This window comes from Hippopotamus amphibius, chromosome X (genome assembly GCF_030028045.1).
Source record: "Hippopotamus amphibius kiboko isolate mHipAmp2 chromosome X, mHipAmp2.hap2, whole genome shotgun sequence".
Taxonomy (NCBI): domain Eukaryota; kingdom Metazoa; phylum Chordata; class Mammalia; order Artiodactyla; family Hippopotamidae; genus Hippopotamus; species Hippopotamus amphibius.
The window spans coordinates 41,000,308-41,022,476 of record NC_080203.1 but is presented as its reverse complement, the minus strand read 5'-3'; the positions used below and the strand labels follow the sequence as shown (position 1 = coordinate 41,022,476).

General features: G+C 37.3%; 2 protein-coding genes across 5 annotated transcripts in view; one reads left to right on the top strand and one right to left on the bottom strand.

Moving 5' to 3' along the window:
- COL4A6 (collagen type IV alpha 6 chain) overlaps positions 1 to 7,251 on the bottom strand; it is a 263,062-nt gene extending 255,811 nt beyond the window's left edge. For both annotated transcript variants that reach the window (XM_057717754.1, XM_057717755.1), the window contains exons 1-2: positions 6,998 to 7,251; positions 6,752 to 6,803 (exon numbers count right to left, since the gene is read on the bottom strand). In XM_057717754.1, the coding sequence (XP_057573737.1) occupies positions 6,752 to 6,803; positions 6,998 to 7,008 (63 nt within the window). In that variant the 5' untranslated portion in view covers positions 7,009 to 7,251. The remainder of the gene's footprint in view (positions 1 to 6,751; positions 6,804 to 6,997) is intronic.
- A 1,336-nt stretch (positions 7,252 to 8,587) lies between these two features.
- The window catches only part of COL4A5 (collagen type IV alpha 5 chain), a 214,511-nt gene continuing 200,929 nt past the window's right edge, over positions 8,588 to 22,169 (top strand). For 2 of the 3 annotated variants that reach the window (XR_009050252.1, XM_057717835.1), the window contains exon 1: positions 8,589 to 8,997. Coding sequence is in view for 2 of the 3 variants with exons in the window: in XM_057717835.1 (XP_057573818.1) it covers positions 8,917 to 8,997 (81 nt within the window). In the remaining variant the exon portion in view is untranslated. Of the gene's footprint in view, positions 8,998 to 22,169 lie in introns of all 3 variants that reach the window. The other variant, XM_057717836.1, reaches the window with a different exon arrangement.

The following is a 22,169-nucleotide window of genomic DNA, read 5'->3' as shown; positions in this document are numbered from 1 at the left end:
AATTGTTATTAGGGTTAACATTTGTAATTCTCAAGAGAGACAAGGAAAAGGCAGTTGTTACAGGCCGTTAGGAGTAGATCTGTTTACTCACTTGAAAGTCACCTACTGATCCCTTCCTATATGCTTGGCACTACCCTGGATATTTTAAGTTTGAAGGGGGCAACATGACATACAAACATAGGAGTTTCACAACTATGTGGTAGGTGTCACCAAAGGTACCCAAAGAGCTTTGGAAGCACAGGGGAAGGAAGAATAAATTCTTTCTGAAGAGGTCTGGGACTGTTTCATAGAGGAAATGGCATTTTATCTGGGTATTAAAGATTGAGTAGGAGTTCACTAGGAAGAGAAGGTGTAAATGGTGGAGAAAGACATTCCACATGGAGGGGACAGCATATGCAAAAGGAAAAAATGTGAAAGGGCATAAAGTGCTTTGGGAATGGAGAGAAGTTCAGTCTGAATGAAGCACAATATACATTATGAGTTTGAGAAGGAGAGGTGGCAGGGAAGAAACACTCAGACATGAGGCTGGAAAGGTAGGTGGGGCCAGGTAATGAAGGCCCTTAAATGTGTCAAGCCAAGGAGTGTGTATTTCAATCCTGGAATAAAAAAGAAACCAACAAAACTTAAATCAGGAGATAACATAATTGGATTTGTTGTTAGTAAAATAATTCAGGTGGCAGAGCAGAGATTCGAATGGAGGCAGGAGGTAGAAAAACTAGTTGAGAGGTTATTTATATATGATGATGAGTTAGAATACGAATTAGAATACGAATAAAAAACTAGATTCTGCAAGTTTTTGGTAAAACTAACAGAACTTGGTGGAGATGGAGATAATGAGGTTTGGTGCCTGATTCTATAGTTTTCCGCTTGAAACTGGGTGGTGATGACATTCAACAAAGATAAAAAAAAGATAGCAGGTTGGAGTGTCATGGTAAGGACTAGAAGATAATTTCATTTTCGGATACACTCTGTTTTGGGGCAATACAACATAAGAGCTGGTATTGTTTGAGTGCGTACACTAAGCTCTAGGCATCATTTTAAGCGCTTTGTATGTATCAACCAATTGAGACATAGGTATAAGGACTTAGTAGGTAATTGGAAATGAAGATTTGGAGCGAAAAAGAGACATCTGGGCTGGAAACACAAATCTGATAGCCATCAATGTATAGGAGGCATAGTTAGAACTGTTGAGGCAAGAAGAAGGCAAAGGATAAAAATTGTGAGCAAAATGACCATTTTATGACCAGCGAGTAATGGAGACCATAAGCTCCGTGACGGCAAAGCTCATGCCTGACTTGTTCACCACTACGTCACCAGAGTCTGACATACTAATTAGAACACAGTGGCTGCTCAATAAATAATTGTTGAATGAATAAAATAATCAGAGGGAATTCCCTGGTGGTCCAGTGGTTAGGACTCCACGCATTCACTGCCCAGGGCTTGGGTTCAATCCCTGGTCCAGGAACTAAGATCCCATAAGCCACACAGCACGACCCCCCTCATCCCCCCAAAAAATCAGAGACGTGTAATGAGAAACAATGAGTCCTCGTTACTTGGAAGACAAAGGGGGAAAGGTGGTTTGAGAATGATTGGAAAGTGCCAAGCACTACAGTTATGAAATCAGATAAAATGGGGACTGCAATGAAACCACTGGGCTTGGCCATCAGGTATCCATTAGTAACTTGAAAGAGGACAATTTTGGTAGAATATCCTCCTTCTAGGCTTAAGGGTAAATGGTTGTTGAAGGAGAGTAGACAATGACCAGGAATTTGGTGGTAATGTGAATGAGGCGGTTAGAGTAAAAGAGGAAAATGAAGCCATGGTTTTTAAAAATTGCATTTGTTTTTATAATGGAGGAGACTTCAATATTGTTTGTAGAAGAAAAAAAATTCCTAGAAGAGGGATAAATTACAGATGGTAAGAGAGTGGATAATTGTTGTTAACTAATTTTCCTGTCACTGTTTTCCCTTGGGCATGCTTATCAGGTCTTCTATTTATATTTAGTTAGACTTTAAAACAAGTTAGAGCCCTATAATCTGCCTAACTGGGATATTTTGTCGGCTTAATAGGACTTGGTAGTTTAATACAGCATGGTGCTTTCCTAATATCTTCATTCTATATGTATATGTCTTGTCATCGACACAGGATAGGACAAATCTATACTCCAAGCCTGGTGATGGAATTATGGAGTTATGCATAAACTAAGGCAAGCAAACACTAATATGTATTGATAATTGAGGTCAATCTGTTTCATTATTATATTAATGGAGTAATTAGGGGAATAGCCTCCTCTGCTCCTGTGATCTGGCTTAACTATGATCTTATGGAATATAGGGGCGTATTTACTGCAGACTCCATAATATGCCTAGAATCCAAAATGTTGGCACTTGTAGTCAATACAAATGCCCTCACACCCAAAGATGCCTTAGACAGTGACAAATTGTAAAAACCAACTGCATAACTAAAGGGGTTCTTTTTCAATACCATGGCTTACTCTGGCAGTCTAGTGAAGCCTACAGACTCCCTATTTTAAAATATAGTCGATAAAATACATGGGATTACAATAGAAACCAATCATCAAAATATATAATAAAACAAATTTGCGATATAGTAATATATCTATCTGCTTCTTTAGTAAAACTTTAAATAATAGCCACTTTCCCCCCCACTCCTATCTGAAAATGTTTCTTTTGACCTGTCAATAATGTAACATTATCATCTATTGTCACCTATTTATGTAGTCATTTGATGCTTTACTTGATGATGCACTCATACATATGTATCAGTATTCCCAGTCACCCAAGATATATACTCTATGTCCATACATACACACACATATTATATATTTGAATCATTCATAGCTAGCTGATATAGGATATTTGCTAGCAGGCAAAGCAGAAGACTACTTTAAGAATTCATATTAAGAAAATGAAAACATAAGCCACAGACTGGGAGTAAATATTTGCAAATTGTATATATGGTAAAAGACATATCTAAAATATACAAAGAACTCTTACAACATAATAATAATGGCAATCCAATTTTTAAGTGGACAAAATATTTGAATAGACATTTCTCCAAAGAAGATACCCAAATGGCTAATAAGCACTTGAAAAGCACTTGGTTAGTCATTAGGGAAATGCAAATTAAAACCGCAACGAAACACCACTTCACATCCACCAGGATGGCTATAATAAAAATGACAGACAATAACAAGTGTTGGCAAGGATGTAGCAAAACAGAAATTTTCATACAACACTGATGGGAATGTAAGGTGGTACAGCCACTCTGGAAAACAGTTTTGCAGTTTCTTAAAAGGTTAAATATAAAGTTTTCATACAACCCAGCAATTCCATCTACTCAAGAGAAATAAAATATATGTCCACACAAAGATTTGTATGTTAATGTTCATAGCAGTATTGTTCACAAAAACCAAAAGTGAAAAGAGCCCAAATGTCCATTAATTGGTGAATGCATAAACAAAATGGGGTATATCATATATCCATAATGGAAGAGTAATACTAAATACCAATACTAAAAAAAGAAAAAAAAAAGTGAAATACTGATATATGCTACAACACGAATGACTTTCAAAAATATTATGCTAAGTGAAAAATGCCAAACACAAAAGATTATATATTATATGGTTCTATTGATATGAAATGTCCTGAAATGACAAATCTGTAGAGGTAGAAAAGTAGATTCATGCTTGCCTGGGCTTTCCGTTGGGAATAGGGATTGATTAAACGGATATAAAGGATCTTATCGGGGTGATGAAACTGTTCTAAAACTGGATACAGTGATGGTTGTACAACTAGGTAAATTTGTTAATCACTGAATGGTATACATAAATGGGCGAATTTATGGTATGTAAATTGTATCTTAATAAAGTTGTTTTAAAAAAGAAAAAAAAAGAAAGAAAGAAATCCTAGAGACAGCCCCAAACAAGGCAAATACTCCTCTTGATCCTTAGATTAGGAAAGGATTTTCTCCATCTCTGAAAAACCTTAACACTCCATTCATACTTTGATGACTGATTATGACGGAAAATCACATTGGAAAGGACGAACCTGAGGGATCTTTGTTGCTGTGTGTGGAATCTTTGTTGCGGCATATGGGATCTAGTTCCTTGACCAGATGTCGAACACAGGCCCCTGCATTGGGAGCACAGAGTCTTAACCACTGGACCACCAGGGAAGTCCCAAGTATCCTATCCTTTAAGGAACACAATGACAACCATTGTCTGAGAAAGTGAACTACAGAGTTGGAGACTACGTTTAAGTAAATCTTTGTGTGCGGTGCCTTAGGCACTTAATAACCAAAAATGATTATGGATATTCTGAAATTCTAGGCTCTATCTCATTCAGATAAATTGTGAAAATATTTCATATAAATGAAGATCACCACTCTTTTAAAAGAAATTTAATGAAAACTCATTATTTAATCCTGGGTTTTAACATTTAGTTTTCCATCCCTTCAGAAGCACTGCTATATAAACTCTGACAAAGAGAGAACTCAAAAGCACCTAAACGACCCTATTTTAAATGCTCACCGATATTCCATTATTGACAACATAACTCTCACAGTGAAGAGACTGTCATGGTGAAGCACAACATAGTTCCTGTCAATCTATTTATGTTATTTTTATTAATTTAAGTCAAAAAGTTACAGAGAATTCAAATGTTTAAAAGCATCTGAAAGGTGAAAAACATTACAAACCCAGAGGATAACTGGAATTGAGAGTAAAAGATGAGAACCAGCCAATATAAATGAGACTCCAGTACAAAGAGTACAAAGGAAAAAACTTCCCCTCAGAAAAGTCATCTTCTGAGAACTTATCCTGTTACTCTCCTCTTTCTCTGCAATTTGTCAAAAAATTAAAAATTAGCTTTACAATGTCAAAGATATTATGCAGAAGTAAACAATAGGTGAATGAAGCAGTTATGAACTTTAGGCAAAAATATTGTCAGTGTATCTCAAGGCTTATTTTAGTCTTACTAGGGTCAGTCACACTGACATAGCAGGTGACATTGTAAAACAATGGGACAGAGTCTAAAATCCACACACCAAAGTACTGCTTGATTTTGGAGACATGTTTCAATACTTCTAAGAAATGAAGGCAACATCCTGCAGTATCTTTTAAAGTTATCAAGTGATAGGATGCAGTATTTGGGACTTCTCCAGCTATATAGAATGATTTGTTAATGCTTTTCCCAAAAGTACACTGAATACGATCAGCCAGAGTCTGAAATAAAGGTTTTGCTGGAGGGTATTCTGCCCAAGCACGACATTTTTATAAGTGGCAAGATTCCCAGACAAATTGTTAACCAATCAAAACCGGGCATTTTCAATAAATGTAGTATTGGGCCTCAAGGTAACACATAACTAAACTTGTATACTGTAAGAATCTGAAAGAGAAGTGTGCAGAAACCTAGATCAATACCTCTGCTTACAAAATCTAGAATTTACTTACACAGAGGTTGATGTTCTGAGTTAAGACATTACAAAATGTTGAGTCAAGTTTTCTGGCATCATCTTTTCATAAGAGAACTCATTTCACTTTATTCTGATATTTTCTTAAAGACATATACCAGGACAAAGTAATTCATTTTTTCCCCATAAGAACATTAGGTAATTTTATTGGGTTGAATTAAATATGGCTCTATAAATAGCATTTTAAAATACTTAAAGTATTAAAATTAGAGCCAATCAGTGAAAATTGTCAAAACTCACAAATTAAATATTTGGAATATATATTTAGCTGTCATATATCTATACATACATATCTACACACACATAGAGTACATGCATGACTTTGGCTATTATTAAGAATTTTTAAAATAGAGCAGTGAAACAGTACTCAATAGTTAAACAACTTCATATCTGAACTCAGCAGTTAACTTTATTTCTGTGGGAATAAGTTGCTAGTGAGTCTGGAAAACTGCAGCATTTCTGATTATTCAGGTCACTCCACCTTTGGTAACTTATCCTAGTAATTCCATTGGAATGACTGCTTTCTGGGATCCATTAAACTTTTCTTGACCAAATGTCTACAGAAATTCCTTTGCCTGCAGCCCCTAGTTGATTTGATGGATGCTATCTAAACAGTCTATGAAATGTTAGCTTTTAGAATTTTTTTTCCTATTCTAACCACTTATAATTTTCTGATGGCATAGAATACCAGTAAAAGGAAAAATCAGGCAGAAACTGAACATCATCTAGTGGTATCAGTGCAGTTCAGGTAGTTAAAGAATCCAGATGTTGTCACCTGGTACTGTCAAAGGACTCACAAGAAAATACTAAAGTTTAACTTCTATAACGTTCACGGTACATCCAAGTCCCACTTCTTGTGTACTCCTCCCACTTTCAAACTTGTGTACCAATTCACGTTCTTGCAGACCAGGGAAAATTACATTTCTTCTGCCTTGGAGATCGATACAGAGAAGGGCATCAGATGTCAGTCATCTTAAGTCGACCAGGGAAGACGCTCATAAATGCGTGCCTCATGTGTCTTCTACTTTTACTTTCCCAACCCCTTACGAAGTTTTGGGAGAGAAAGATGCCTGAGTCCCAAAGGCTGACACTGTGCTATTCCTTTCTAAGAACCCCATTAACTCCCAGTAGAAACGAGAGTGATGTGAACTCCGTTTCATGGTGCAACCCTCTGCAACCCCCTAACACAAACACAAGAGGTGGGATGGGGAGGGGGTCAAAGGAGGAGGAAGATTAGGGGTCTGGAGAAGAGACTCACCGCTCCTGCCAGTTCCTCGGTCAGGCACAATGTAACCAGGAGCAGCCACAACCTGAAACGGGAGGGAGGGTGAATAACATGGGTTCTCTAGGCTCCGGGGTCCTGAGTCTGTCCATAGACCCCCGACCCCTTTTTGCTGCCTGCCCCCACTTTCTCTGCAGTGACAGAAGTATAAGTATAGTCCCGGTCCGGCAAAGTAGCCCAAAGTAGGAAAGAGGAGGGGAGCTCAGGGCAGCAACAGCTCACCCAGGGTGCATGCTTGCGGCTCCTCCGGAGCTGGGTCCCGGGAGACTGCTAAGCGGCTCCGCGGCCGCGGCTCATCGGGGCTCCGCTGATGCTTGGCGGCTGTTTCCTTATTCAAGAGGATGGGGTAGGGGGGCGAAGTGGCTCACTGCTGAAGAAACTAAACTCAGCTTCTAGACAAGGAGGTGTCCCAAAGGGAAACACGGTCAGCGGTGCCCGCTACAACTTGCCGCACTCAAAAGATAGTTCCATGCACCAGGGGAGGAAGGAATGGAGGGGAAGGGGGCGGGGCTGTGTGCTGTCAATCATCCCCCCTACCTTGGGCAGCCGGTCGTCTTTCTCACTTTCAGGCACCTCTACACATAACATTCCCACGCGTCTCCACAGCTTCATGCACAGGCCTACGGACCTACACACTAAGATGTAAGCAATTGTGCATCATACACTTCCTTAAACCACTGTTAACTGTTACACATAAACAGATTAAGGCGTACTACTCCCACATAGACAAATGGGCCCTTGCACACTTGCGCAAATGCATATCACTCATTCTAACTGTACACTAAGCTCTTGGGGCGGCGGTGGTGGTTTCTGGAGTTGTAAAACTACCCTTAGCCCTGAAAGACTGAAGTGGTAAATTCTAGGGTCTGAGATAACAACTGCTCTGAAGACTTCTTCAAGAAATCCCCGGAAGACCCTCCAAGCAGTCCACACAAAGTATTTTCTGGGCCTGTTGGTGCTTAAAAATATTTTATATATCAGAATCACCGAAGTAACGTTCAAGTCTACTTTATTGGGAGACATCAATTTAACTGCCATTAAGTCCACACAAATATTTCCAATCAAGTGTTAGTGTTAGTGTTAAGGAAAAGTGCACCGAAGTTATTTAATTCCCTTCCCGAAATCTCTGCGAAAAACAACTGCAATGAGACTCAATACCTTTTATGTTAGTCAGTATAAGAGGTACATATTAATTACAGCATTCCATGTAGCTAAATAAAAAGATATGGCCGTATTACAGCATCCAACCTCATAATAATTACTGATATCTACTGAACACTCCCAAATCTTATATGTATATAACACGCATGAAGTCTTCACACACATACACATATGTTCATTTTCTTAATTCCTCAGCCGTAAGCATATATTTAATTATATAAATATATTTATATATTTCTAATATTTGCACATTTTCTGTTCGTAGAGACTCCGTCCTGTGAGCAGGTGGAAAGCAAACAACCCCAGCAGCCCTGGGAGCAGCGACCAAAATTTGTTTCTAATCATTAACAGTAAAAAGGCCCGTTCTTCTGAGATCCCTCCGCTACGAAAAAATAGTCCCAGCCCAGGTCTATTTGTAACTGGTTTTGGTGCTCATACCAGTGAGAGTGGGACTGGGCAGGGAAAAGGAGTATCAATGGAAGGTGCAAGTGCGAATTGAAAAGCTTCCCGGTGGGACTCGGGGTGCGGAGTCCACTGGTCTGGAAGTTTCCCTCCTCCAAATAACTGAGCGTCACTCCCTCGCAGGTTGCTGGTGCAAAGCTGAGGCGGAGTGATCCTCAAATTCCCCAGGGCTGGTGGGGAGGGGGCGGTGCGGGGGAAGAGAGGGAGGAAAGTAGATCTGTGGAACTTGCACGAGGAAAAAGTTTGCAAGTCTGAACAGAAGGGAAAAGTGCTCCGGAGAGACCGGCTTTGGGGAGGGGAGGGGGGAGGGAAGAATAGTTGCTGCTGATTTTTCCCCCCCCTCCACTCTTAAAAAGCTTCTTTCTCCTCACCCAAGACGACCAGCACAATTGGGACACCCTCGCTGTCCCTCTCCGGCTCTAGCTCTGTCCCTATAAACCCTCAAGATTATGTCAGCTGGTCAGAGCCAGCCAGGGATTTCGTGCGGGTGCTGAAGGAGCTGCGGGAGCCGGAGAAGAATGAAACTGCGTGGAGTCAGCCTGGCTGCCGGCTTGTATTTACTGGCCCTGAGTCTTTGGGGGCAGCCCGCAGAGGCTGCGGTAAGTCCTTCCTTCTACCCCACCCCCACCCCATCACCTCGCTCTCACGCTGAAATCACTTTTTGTCCCTTTACCTTCCTTTCTCCCGGGCCTTGGCTAGGGAATTCAGATGTGCCTTCACTTGTTTAGGAAGAAACATTATTTACAACGCTAGTAACTCAAGCCTTCTGAAGTCCAAGGGAGAGGTTTAAGTGTTTAAAAATAGGGCTGCTTGCTTTCCTGCAGCTAGCTGCTCTGGGGGCAAGAGCAGAGCCTGGGGAGGAGGATGCATGTTAATAGATCACTAGGCTCTGGTGGGTGTTTAAAACTTTTCCTCCGCACTCTCCGCACTTGAGTGTTTTCCTACCTGCCCGCAAACCTTTTCACTAGTTGTACCCAATCCACGCATTCTTTAAACTTTGTCGATAGTTTACTGTTTTGGCTTTTCTAAAATCCACCTTCTACCCAAGTGTTAAGCGCGCCGATGAAGTTCTTCCCTTTTGCCTTTTCCTTAAGCAGCATGAACGTACCCTCGCCTCTGGTCAGTAAGGCCTCTGTAGAGACTGTTACCCTCTTGACATCCTTGTTGCAAATGCTCAGGTAACATACCAAGAAGAAAGGTGAAGACGGATGGCTTCAGGCTTTAGTTCTGCGTCTTTTTTTTTTTTTTTTTAAGTTCTGGGTTTTTGTTGTTTACTTTTTTTTTTTAGCTTACTAAGGCACCTGAAACAAATTGAGAACTTACCCATCACCTGTTTAAAGGAAAAGAATGATCTTTTCACAGGAGAATGAGTGTTCTGGTTTAAAGGAGAGTGGAGGAGGGAAGTACACGTGAAATGACAGAGCAAAAAGTTCCACTCGGTTTTAGGAATGTAGAATTAAAATCCCAATATATCTCCTAGAAGGGTTTCTAGGTAGTCCTACCCGCTATCCTTCTGGGGATGAGAGGCAGATCCAAAGGAATGAATGGCTTTGTCAGAGAAAATGTTCTCCAGACTGAAACCCATCATCCTTAATTTCACTTAACCTTTAAATAGAGAATTAAGTGTGTGACAGAGTATTTAAAAGTTATATTTGAGTGAACATAATGGGTGGTTTTAAGAACACTTTAATATGAGATCATGGCTTAGGCCTTCACATGGTTGAGTGACCATCAATTCTTTATATGCAGCTGCTGTGTTGTATAGCTTATGTGTGTCCACTTGTAAGTTATCTGTCTAGCTGCTCTATACACTCAGCATGCCTCAGGTTACATAGCCGTCCTCCCATCCTTCAGAAAGTGTGTACTCAAGGTATGAAAACTAACTTTCATATTACTCTAAGCACAACATAATAATAATGGCAACTCCGCTGAAAAACCACGCATATCAAATATTTTAAGTTACAGTTGTCATAATTTTTCATCCATCAAAGTAGGCAGATGATTTAAGATTGCTTTTTTGATGCAGAGCTTAATGGGCTAAGGGTTAGCCACTCAGTAGGGTTACAGGCCCCTGGATAAAACTACAATTGTATTGTTGAAAATAGTTACTTTTAAAAACATCATCTTGGTGCTTACCGCTTGTAACATTTGGCCCAGGGGCAAAGATTTTGCGCGTGTTTGATTAAATATTTCTCATTTTTTCTTTTGATGTTCCTATAAATAAATGTGCACCAGATACCAATCATACAGGTATGTATAGCTATACTGTACATCAATTTATATTAAATCATGTTATATTAAAATGAAATTTCTTTTTATGATTGACAAAACTTGGGAGCAAGCTTGTTTTCTTGGACTCTTTAACAGTTGAGTGTTCATAAAGAAATTACAGAAGACACCAGGCAGTTTTTTTTCTTTTTTCTCCTGTATAAGTTTTATTTACTTACTTATTCAAAAATTTTTCTCCTATATAATTTTTAAAGAACATTTTATACCCCATTTCCCTATCATTAGTATATTGTGCCTTTAATAAAACCAGGGTTTGTTTTTTCTGCTTCACATTAATATCCTAGTTAGATGAATGTTTTAATCATCTCAAAGATATGAATGGTATCTGCTCTCCATCCTAGCGCTGGTTATATTGGTGACCTTCTCCAGAGTAAACTGGATGGTAGTGGGGCTGCTTGTTGACTGAAGTAGTCTAGTATTGGGACTTTTATACCAGGAAGAGCATTGCTACTTAAATTGCTTTAATTTTTCATAGTTAAGTGATTTCTTTACCTCTGAAGTCATGCCAAATTGGGATGTCACAAATATGTGGGAGATTTTTTTCAGGTTGAGAGTTTATTAGGTGGAATAAAGTAACTCTTATTCCAAAAGGTTAGCAGTAAAGGAAGAAGGCAAATTTAGTTGGAAAGGTCAATTCTAGGGATGAGAATAACGTATTTTTATGTAAAGGTACCTGTGCTGACTCTGTTAGTAGGATATACACTTAGATTTATGGATATGGTGTGTAAAATTCTACTAGTACTATACAGTTATTAGTGACTTGTGTGTGTGTGTGTGTGTCCAGTGGAGTGGATAGATTTCTTTAAATGTCCTATCTCCCTTGTGACTAGGAACAACAACTTGTTAAGGGTAGCAGTGTGGTTTTTGGCCATGGAACAGTTTTTCATCTGAAGTATACTGCTCCATAGGGAGAATTTGTTGACACTGTTATCATAACTTAACATGTTTGCATGTTTACTGTGTGCCGGGCACTGTGCTAATATGGAAATGTACATCATCATATTTAATCTTCATAACAGACCTATGAAGTATATACTGTTGTTATTCCCACTTTACCAATCAAGGGGCTACAGATCATAGAGGTTAAGTCATGTGCCAGAAATCACATAGTTAGCAAGTTGTAGAGCTGGAAAATTGGATCCAGGCGGTTTGACTCCAAATTTGTTACCCTTAAGGACTGTCCTATACTGCCTCCGTTGTATGTGGTCTGTAGAGCTGTATTTGCTGTTCAGAGTATTTGGATCTCTGTTACTTTTTTGTGAGTAAGGGGGAGACACAGGAGGTGAAATGGAAAATATAATGGGGATTACATCTCTTCCTGCTGATGTTAGGAGAAGCATCATGGTAAAATGGATACAGCTCTGGGCTTAGAATAAAAAGGTCAGAGTTTGATCTCTATATGTATGTCTACTTATAGAGAGATAATTTAAAAGTAATCTAGAAGCAATTGCTTGTTGCAGATTGTATGATTTTATGTAATTACGTGTATAAAAAGTTAGATTTGTAGAACAAGTGTAATTTGTGATAGGTGATTATTTTGAAGAAAGATTTGCCTTATACTTTTAATCAGTTTCCATAATAATTTTAAATACACTAAAATTTTTGGGAGTGTGTCTATTGTGATAAGACAGAGTATGCATGTGGTAGCACACTTTGCTTATAATGTTCAATTCACTTTTGTTGTTTTTACCAATGTGCCTGCTCATTATATTGAATTCTGTTCACTCAACTATCTATATAACTTTAGTCTTGTGCATGTATTTATATATGTATCTGTCATGTGACTGTGTAAGAATGTGTACCTTTTTTTTCCCTGTGTTTTTACTTGGCTTTTGATGTATGTATATGCAACACATGAGACTGTACCTTGAGTTAATATTGATAGCTTGGTCAAGGTTGTGTCTGCCAGGTTTAACCCCTGTAAAGTCGCATTTTTTCCCTTTGTAATTACAAAGCGACCAGATTTCATAAGACTATATGGGGCAATATTGGGAGACAATGTACATTTCTTGTTTCTCATCATAGTTTTGCCCACTGTTTTAGCATCTATTGAGGATTGTGACCTGAATAATTACTGCTGTGATATTTGCCAAATGGTGATCTTCCGTTTTCAACATTTTCTGCATTTATGCATTGAATTGTAATGTAACAGAGAACTTTACCTTCTCTGCTATTTGTTTTTATTTATTTATTCAGTAATTTATTTATAGTGTAGTATGGACTTATGGATACTTGTTTTATTCTATGAACTATAATGCATTATGCTATTTTTCTTTTTTTTTTTTTTTTGCCGCGATTACCCCAGATTTGGCCAACAGAAGCCCTTTCCAGTTGGTTCCTGTGTCCTTTCAATGTGTCCATCATTTTTTGAGCATTCTCTTGCATTCTGGTACCACAAGGTATTCCAGACTCATTTTCTACTTTCCCTGCCCCAACCCTGGAATGAGCCATTTTTCGAAGGAGCTCTGATTCTTTTTGTTGAGTAATGGTATTTAGAGATCAAGATCTGGGTGCTTGGCATGCTCATTGCTACTGGGGATTCATTGCTTCTAGACCTTCTCAGCAGACAAAACTTGAGAGTATATGTGTATATACATAGACACATACCCACTTTTATATTTGTTACAAAACCATTAATTTGCACTTATATCTCTGATTCCAGTCCAAGATCACAGAATTAACATACCTTTTTGATGCTATGGGATCTCACTGCTTTCTGGTACCTCTCAGGCGTGTTTTGTGGTCTTATACAGAGTCTTTAAGAGATTGCCTTCTGGAATCTGACTGGAAGATGTGCGACCTTCGGACAAATAGTAACTTCTGAGCTTTAATTTCGTTAGCAAAAGGTGGCCAGTGGTACCTATGTCACACATTGTTTCGAGGACAAAATGAGAGAAGCTATGTAAAGCATTTAGAATAGCATGAGGCACATAGTAAATCCTCAATAAGATTTCAATTAGATTCCATTATTGTCATTACAACCTACTTACAGATTTGCCATTTCTTTTTGCATTAACTCTCAAATTCTCTGCCTGATTTTCAAGGTCTGTCATGATCTTTCCCTTCATTCAACCTTATTTTTCATTACATTTTACAATATTCTCCCTCCATTCTAGCCTAGGTGAACTTCCCTATAACGCCTTGAGCATTACATACACATGTCAGCTCTCCATCTTGATTAGAATCCCAGGGAACCATATCTTTCCTCAGTTTCAGCATAATGTTTACATTCATTCTGTAGATGTTTATTCAGCAACTCATAAGTACTTAAGAATTCTATTTATGTTGTTCTGTTTCCACCCTCATGCATATGTGCTGTCCACAAGATCATTTTGTGCTAGATACTATAGATAAAGCTGAATAAGATAGACAGGGTCCCTGCCTTCATGCTAGTGAGCATAGAAAATTGTTCTGTGAAACTTTCCCTTCCTATCGTATCTATGGCTGATTTTACCCTTCTTTGAACATTTGTCATATTTAGCCTCTTGTCTAGTATCTAAGTGTATTTGGTCTTACAAGCATTTTGTTTCATGGGATTTTATCTCTTCTCCCTATTAGATTATAGACTTTTTGAAGGCAAGAACTGTATACTTGTTCATTCAACAAATTTACATGTCGATTTTTTCTGATAACAGAAATAATACATGCTTAATGTTGGAAACTTGAAAAATGAGATTTATAAAGAAAATAAATATCTCTCCACAGTTCTATCAACAGCACAGAAATAACCCATATTATTGTTTTGATGATTTTCCTTCTTATGTATCTAAATTTTCTTTAAAAAATAGATTGGTTAAAATTTTTTAAAAGTTGGGATTACTCTATATACAATTTTATATGTTAATGTTTTTTTTACTTACCAAGTGTTTTCCCATGTTATTAAAATTCATAGTTTTAAAATACTATTTTTAAGTGATTGCATACAATTTATACACATCACAGTTAATTTACATGTTCACTTTTATAGACTATATATTTTTTTCTTCAAATCTTTATTGGGGCATAATTGCTTTACAGTGTTGTGCCAGTTTCTGCTGTACAACAAAGTGAATCAGCCGTCTTTATACATATTTCTCCATATCCCCTCCCTCTTGAACCTCCCTCCCACCGTCCCTATCCCACCCCTCTAGGTCATCACAAAGCAATAGATCTCCCTGTGCTATGCAGCAGCTTCCCACTAGCTATCTGTTTTCCATTTGGTAGTGTATATATGTCAGTGCTACTCTCTTACTGCGTCCCAGCTTCCCCTCGCCCCCCATCCCATGTCCTCAAGTCCATTCTCTACTGTAGACTATGTTTTTAAATTCCAAGTTTTGTTAGCCATTATGAGAAATACTGTCATAAACAATTCTTACTCCATATTTTGTATTATTTTGTTAGTACTGCCTCCTTCATGGGGAATTATTGGGTTAAAGGTCATCAGTATTTTTAACGTCTTTGATACATGCAGTAGACCATAACATTTAGAAAGGCTATATCAACAGATAATATGATAGCTAACTTCTTTTTTAGTGGTTACTATGTTATACCCTCTTAGATAGACAATATTATTCCCATTTTATGTATGAGGAATCTGAGGCACACAGGGTAGTTAAAAAACTACCAGAGGGCACACAATTAATACGTGATTGAGCAGTTTATCTCTAGAACATGCTCATGAAATTTTCCTCAGTCCCTATTTCATTCATGATAGTACAGAAAAATAAAGTCATGTAGAAAATTGGAATAATCCCCACTACCCTTTCCATGACTGGTCACTTGAATTGATTCTAAACGTAGGCTCACCCACCAGTTCATCCCTTAATAACTCTTTACTATAATTGCTTGGGCCATGCATCCTCAAGAGCCTAAATTTTAATTTTGTAAACCATGCATCCCGCTACATTTCTCCCCTATATGGAAGGTGGAACCTGTACTCCATAAATACCTCCCCCACTGTCCTCTTCCTAGCTATAGTAAGGGTGTAACATACTCCAAACTCACTGACATTCCTCCTCCTCCAGGAGAGTTTTGGAATGCATTTGAAAGGGGAGACCACACCCCCTCTCTCTGCACCCCCTACCCCATAGCTGCCTATTAGCTTTACACTTAAATGCCTGTGTCTTTGTCTAGTGTTGTCCCTTGCTTTCATCCTCCCTAAATGATACTCCAGAACTTTCCCCCCCATTAACTGCTAATCTGTTTTCCCACTTTGGGCGATACTATTCCAGCCCCCATCTCCTCTTTTTAGCAACAGACTTGGAAGTACATATGGAGTGAGAGGTCCCCCATCCATTTTGCAACACCCCTGCTTTACCTTTCCTTGTGTAGCCTCACTAGCTAAGTGCCTTTACTGCATTTATGATAGCCTTGTGGCTTCTGCAATTCAAATGTATTTCTCCACAAAATCAAAAACTGTTATGCATTATGGCTCTTCCAGGTGGCATTTGAATAGCTGAACTTTAAGCTTCTGAATGATAGGGATCTGCTCTTGCCAAATTACTTTCCAGGATGGTTTTACCAATTATATTCCTCTCAGTAGTGTAAAAGAGTACCTATGAGACAGTCTTAGTAATTTTTTTTCTATATAGTACAGTGACTATAGAGTTGATGCTCAATTGATTGCCAGTTGGTTGGCAGATTTGGTTCTATCCTCTAATGATTTTCTTTTTAAAATGTAATCATTCCATCATCTCATCTCCTTCTGACAATAGCAACCATGGAACAGAAGTGATTTTTGAAAATAAATTCTCTCTAATTAACTTTATAAATGAACCACCCAACCACTTAACTAAATCTTCATTACAAAGATAGTTTTTAATAGCAGTGATTCTTAAGGTGTTTTGGAGAGGCATCTAAAGATGTGTGATCTCTGATACATTAGCTTCTTTCATTTTAACAAGCCAGATTCTCATTTTATGCATCAATGCTTGAGTTTATTTACCTTCATAATCTGTACAGGTCAAACTGCCCTTTGTTCCTTTAGAAGCTTCTGCTGGCCTTTTACCAAAAGTGTAGTCTGTAATGGTACCTGTTATCCTGTTGAAATGAGAACCTTAAATCCCTTGCTATTTGCTAACCAAAGACAACCAAAGGCAAATGTTATAAAAGAAACAGGTTTTTGCTAAATTTAATTTTTAACTTAATTAGTTTCTAAACCATATGCTTTACTTTTTAACTTGTAGAGAGACTTAAGCACCTTTTTTGAGCAAGTGCTAGTCAGGTTAATGGAACTGATTTTATGACAGTGAGTACTAAGATAGAACTGGAAGAAATTCTGTTGGCATTTGTATCATCTTATAATGCAGTCAAATAACACTCTTTGTATATGTTAAGAGAACTGGCTGATTTGCTTCTGAAATTCCTTATAGTGTGTGTGACATTAATGGAATCCTGAAGGAGATATTGGAACTTTGGTGGGGGAAAATGGTATTAAGAGTGGGATGCTAGTGAAAAATTGTTTTGTGTATTCTGTATTTTGAGCTCTCCAGGACTTTGCTGAAGGAGGAGAGGTCCTTCTCTGTCTATAATCTCATAATCTGATGCAATAAAACATTTCTGTATGTGAAAGGCATAGTAGTGCCTGTTTATATCAGGTTGTTTTCTGTTGCAAGTGGTAGAAAACACTAATTCAACTCCCTTAACAACAGAGAAAAATTTTAGCTCACATTACAAGAAGTTTGGAGGTATAGTACCTCTAAAATTAATTAACTCAGCCAAATAGTGACTCAGTTTCTTTCCACTTTCTCCTCTGCCATACACTGCCTGTCAGCTTACTGTCTCAGATTAGTGCCCTTTATACTTGCAGGATTGCTACTGCAGTTCCAGGGATCACATGCAGACACCACAATGCCCAATAAAAGAAGAGTATGAACTGTTCATTTGTGTCCCTTTTTATCAGCAATGAAAACTTTCTCAGGAGTCCCACACCATCACCCTTACATCCAGTTGGTTAGAATTGTGTTACGTATATGTGCTTACGCCAGTACATTGGCTAGTGCAATAGGACCATAAAGGTAGAGTTACACAAGTGACTTACACTGCCACCTCCCCCCCCCCCCCACACCAAAGCACATTGCTGCCTGGAAAAGTTAAGAGGGTGGGAAAATCTGAATAAAATCAAGGTTCTTTTAGGAAGGAATAAATAGTTCCTGCTTCACAACCTCATGAGTTTGTTTTCAAGATCAGTTAACCAAAAGATTTGTAAGAATTTGATGTATTTGTTAAATGTAAGATGTATTTCTTAATAGGGAAAGTAATGTTTTATAGAGTTGTACGAATGAAAGATGTTGGCTGCTTATATAACTATAGATATTTTAGTGTTGGAGGGACATTAGGTCAGTGATTCTCAAAGTGTGGTCTGTGAACCCCTGAGAATCCTGAGATCCTATCAGGAGGAACATGAGGACTATTTGAACAATAATTTGAAGACTGTTTTGTCTTTTGCACTGTGTTGACATTTGCACTGATGACGGGTAAGACAGTGTAGTATACCAAATTGTCCTAGTAGTTGTATTCTTCACATTCTTGGAGGACAAAGAGCCAATTTTATTTAACAATATCCTCAGTGTAGCATGGATTTTATTAAATCTTGACCCTTGAGTACAGATATTTTAAAATTTCTGCATGACAAAATGGGAATTATACAGAAAACATTTCTTTATGCTGAAGTAATATTGTTTCTAGGAAAAGCACTTGTGTAGTTGTGTGAGTTGTGGGCTGAACTAGCTGATTTTTGCATGGAACACATTTTTACTTGAAAGGACAATTGAGACAAACTATGGTTATTCAGACTTGGGTATTTGGCAGGAATTTTCTTGAAAATGAGCAAAATGAGTATCATTTCAAGGAAGACAACTGGCAATGTTTGTTGCCAATGAAAACATTTGAGCTTTTCAAGTATGAGAATTTTAGAAAACTTGAATCTTGAATATGGGCTTGACAACTTTCCAAAACTTAGCCTTTTCTAATGAGACTGGTAATTATATTAATGTGTATGATTTTTTGATATTATGTAATAAAATGTGTTAACATTTGGAAGTTCTGCAAATACCAGTAAACTGATATCTTCCAAATGACTGATGCATAATGTTACAGAATCATGCATTATTAAAAGGTCTATTGAAAGACAACATAGATCAATCAGTTTTAATGTAATTGAGTACAAAAATTAAATAGATTAGGTATCATATTCTATGTTGTAACTTACCTAAAAGAGTCTACCATTTGCAGAACTTTGGCATAGTATCAGAGAATGTCTACAGTTATCTTAAAAGGGTATTAAAATACTCAGTTTTCCAAATATACAACTGCATGAAGCCAGATTTTCTTCATATATTTCAACCAAAACAACATGTTGCAAGAGAATGAATGCAGAAGCAGATATGAAGATCCAACTATTCCAACCAAGGCAACATATTGCAGCAAAGTGAATGCAAAAGCAGATATGAAGATCCAACTGTCCTTTATCAAGGCAGACATTAAAGAAATTTGCAAAAAAAATGTAAAACAATCTTTCTCATTCTTTTTTTTGTTTTAGAAAATATAATTCATTTTCATGAAAATGCATAATATATGTTAACATGTAATGAGTTCATTTTTTTTAACATTTATTTATTTATTTAGGCCACGCTGGGTTTTAGTTGCAGCACTCAGGACCTTCGCTGTGGCATGCAGGATCTTTAGTTGTGGCATGTGAGATCTTTAGTTGAAGCATTGTATTCTTAGTTGCGGCATGCAGACTCTTTAGTTGCCGCTTGCATGTGGGATCTAATTTCCCAAGCAGGGATCAAACCTGGGCCCTCTGCATTCAGGGCACAGAGTCTTACCCACTGGACCACCAGGGAAATCCCGTGGATTCAGTATTGTTGCTTTTAAAAGAATAAAGAAATAATTATTTTAATTATTACTCAGTTTTATTTTATATGGTACATATTAATAGATATACCCCACATAAACAAAAGCTTTGGGATCCTCAGTGATTTTTAAGAGAATAAAAGAGTCCTAAAAAGTTTGAAAACCACTACTGTACAGAGACCAGCTCCATCATTTTACAGGAAAGTGAAGCGATTGATGAAAGATGCAGCTCATTAGCTGCAGAGGCAGTAAAGTAATATTATTTCAGTCCTCTCTCCAGTATACCACATTGGCTTAGGGACCGGTGATATGATTTTGTAATTTTATTCATCCTAGTAGATGCAGTTAAAATACCAAATAGAAAATGTGCTAGATTGTACTTGTATCTTTCCTACCATCTTCAGTCTAATTGACAAATCAGAAAAATTCTCACTATACAAACCACAGCAGAGGAGACAACTGATGAAGAAAGACAGTAAACTAAAGTAAGAGTTATTTTTAGATACCAAGTTGGAAAACCTAGAAAACCAGAGTTCTTGGCTTACCTATCTTTGTATTCATCATAGTGTATAGACTGCTTCCTTGTATGTAGTTGATTCTCAGTAGCTAGTTGTTGAATGAATTTTGAGTTTTGTGGAAGGGTAGATTTATTTGCCAAGAGGCAAGACCTAGAATCAATGAGTTAAGTAATAGGAACGCTTGATATCACTTATTTTCTAACCATTAAGCTGTTTAGTAACAGGAATGCCCCATTACTAAAAGTGCTCAAGTAGAGGGTAGATGCTACCTTGTCAGCAATACCCACAAAGTCTCTTTCCACTCTAAAATTCTGTTGTTCGGGTTGTTAGAAGGAAATTTCATTTCTGTTGAGCTCAAATCCTTGTCTCTATAATTTTTAAGTAACTCTGAGGTATAATTGACATAAAATAAAGTACATGTATTTAAAGTGTACAATTTGAGGAGTGTGGCTTATGTATACACTTGTGAAGCCATCAGTACGTTAAAAATAATGAACATATAAATCACTCCAAAAGATTTTCATGCCTCTTTGTAGTCCCTCTTTCCCTTCCTACTCCTATCCCCTATCCCCAGGTAGCCACTGATCTGCTTTCTGTACATGAATTTTGTTCTCTGGAGTTATATAAATGGAGTCATGGTATGTGCACTTTCTTTGTTTCCGATTATTTTTCTCAGCATTTGAGATTCATCCACATTGTAGTGTGTATGCATAGTTCATTATTTTCTTGTTGAGTAGTATTCCATTGTAAGGATATACCACACTGTATTTTTCTGTTCATATGTTGATGAATATTTGGGTTGTTTACAATTTGTGGCTATTACAGGTAAAGCGTCTATGAACATTTTAATTTTTGCATTTTAACAGTTATTTTATTGAAGTGTAATTTACATAAAGTGATATACACTGATCTTAGGTGAACAGCTGAATTATTTTTAAAAATATTTATTTATTTATTATTTATTTATTTAGGCTGCACTGGGTCATAGTTGCAGCATGCAGACTCTTAGTTGCGGCATGTGTACGGGATCTAGTTACCTGACCAGGGATTGAACCTGGGCCGCCTGCATTGGGAGCACAGAGTCTTAACCACTGGACTACCAGGGAAGTCCCCCTGTTTTTTTTTTTTTAATTGTACACACTTCGGTAACCACCATCCGGGTCAAGATATATACATTTCCATTACTCCAAGCTCCGTCATGCCCCTTTCCTTTCAGTGCCTTTTGTGTCTTCTATAAAAAATTTTAAACACCAAGGTTGCAAATGTATTATCATATGTTTTCTTCCAGAATATTTACAGTTTCAGATTTTGTCTTTAGGACCATTTTTTTTTTTCTGTATATATAACCAGTCATTCCAGTACCATATATTGAAAAGAAATACCTCTTTTCATTGATTTGGTTTGATGGCTTTATTGAAAATCAGTTGAATGTATAGGTCTAGGTCAGAACTTATTGTCTGGTCTGTTGATCTGTTTGTCTTTCCTTATTCCAATATTATACTTTCTTCATTATTTTGGCATTATAATAACTCTTTAAATTTTGTAGTGTAAGTCCTTTAAATTTGTTCTTCAAGATTGTCTTGACTATTGTCTTGAATGTTTATTCCATATAAATTTTAGATTCATCTTTTATTTTTACTAAAAACTATTTGATATTTTGGTAAGGATAGCAACAATTCTGTGGATCAATCTAGGAACAAATGAAATCTTGAAATTATTGATTTTCCCAATCTATGAATACAGTATATCTCTCCATTAATTTAGATATTCTTTAGTACCTTCATCATAGAAGTCATGCTCAGCATTTGTTCAGTTTCTTCCTATACATATGCTTGTATAGTAAATGGTATAATTAAAAAAAATTATTTTTAGTTCTTTATTACTAAGATATAGACATTCATTTATATATTGATCTTTTTACCCTAAGATATTACTTTTTTTTTCTTTTTTAGGATATGGTTTATATAGTGTAGAATTCACCCATTTTATGCACCGTTCTGTGAGTTTTGACAGATGCATACAATATTAAGTGTTGTCAATCAAGATATAGAACAGCATTGCTATAAGATTATTCGTTAGGTTCTAACAGTTACTTTGTATTTTCCATGTACATAATCGTATCATCTACA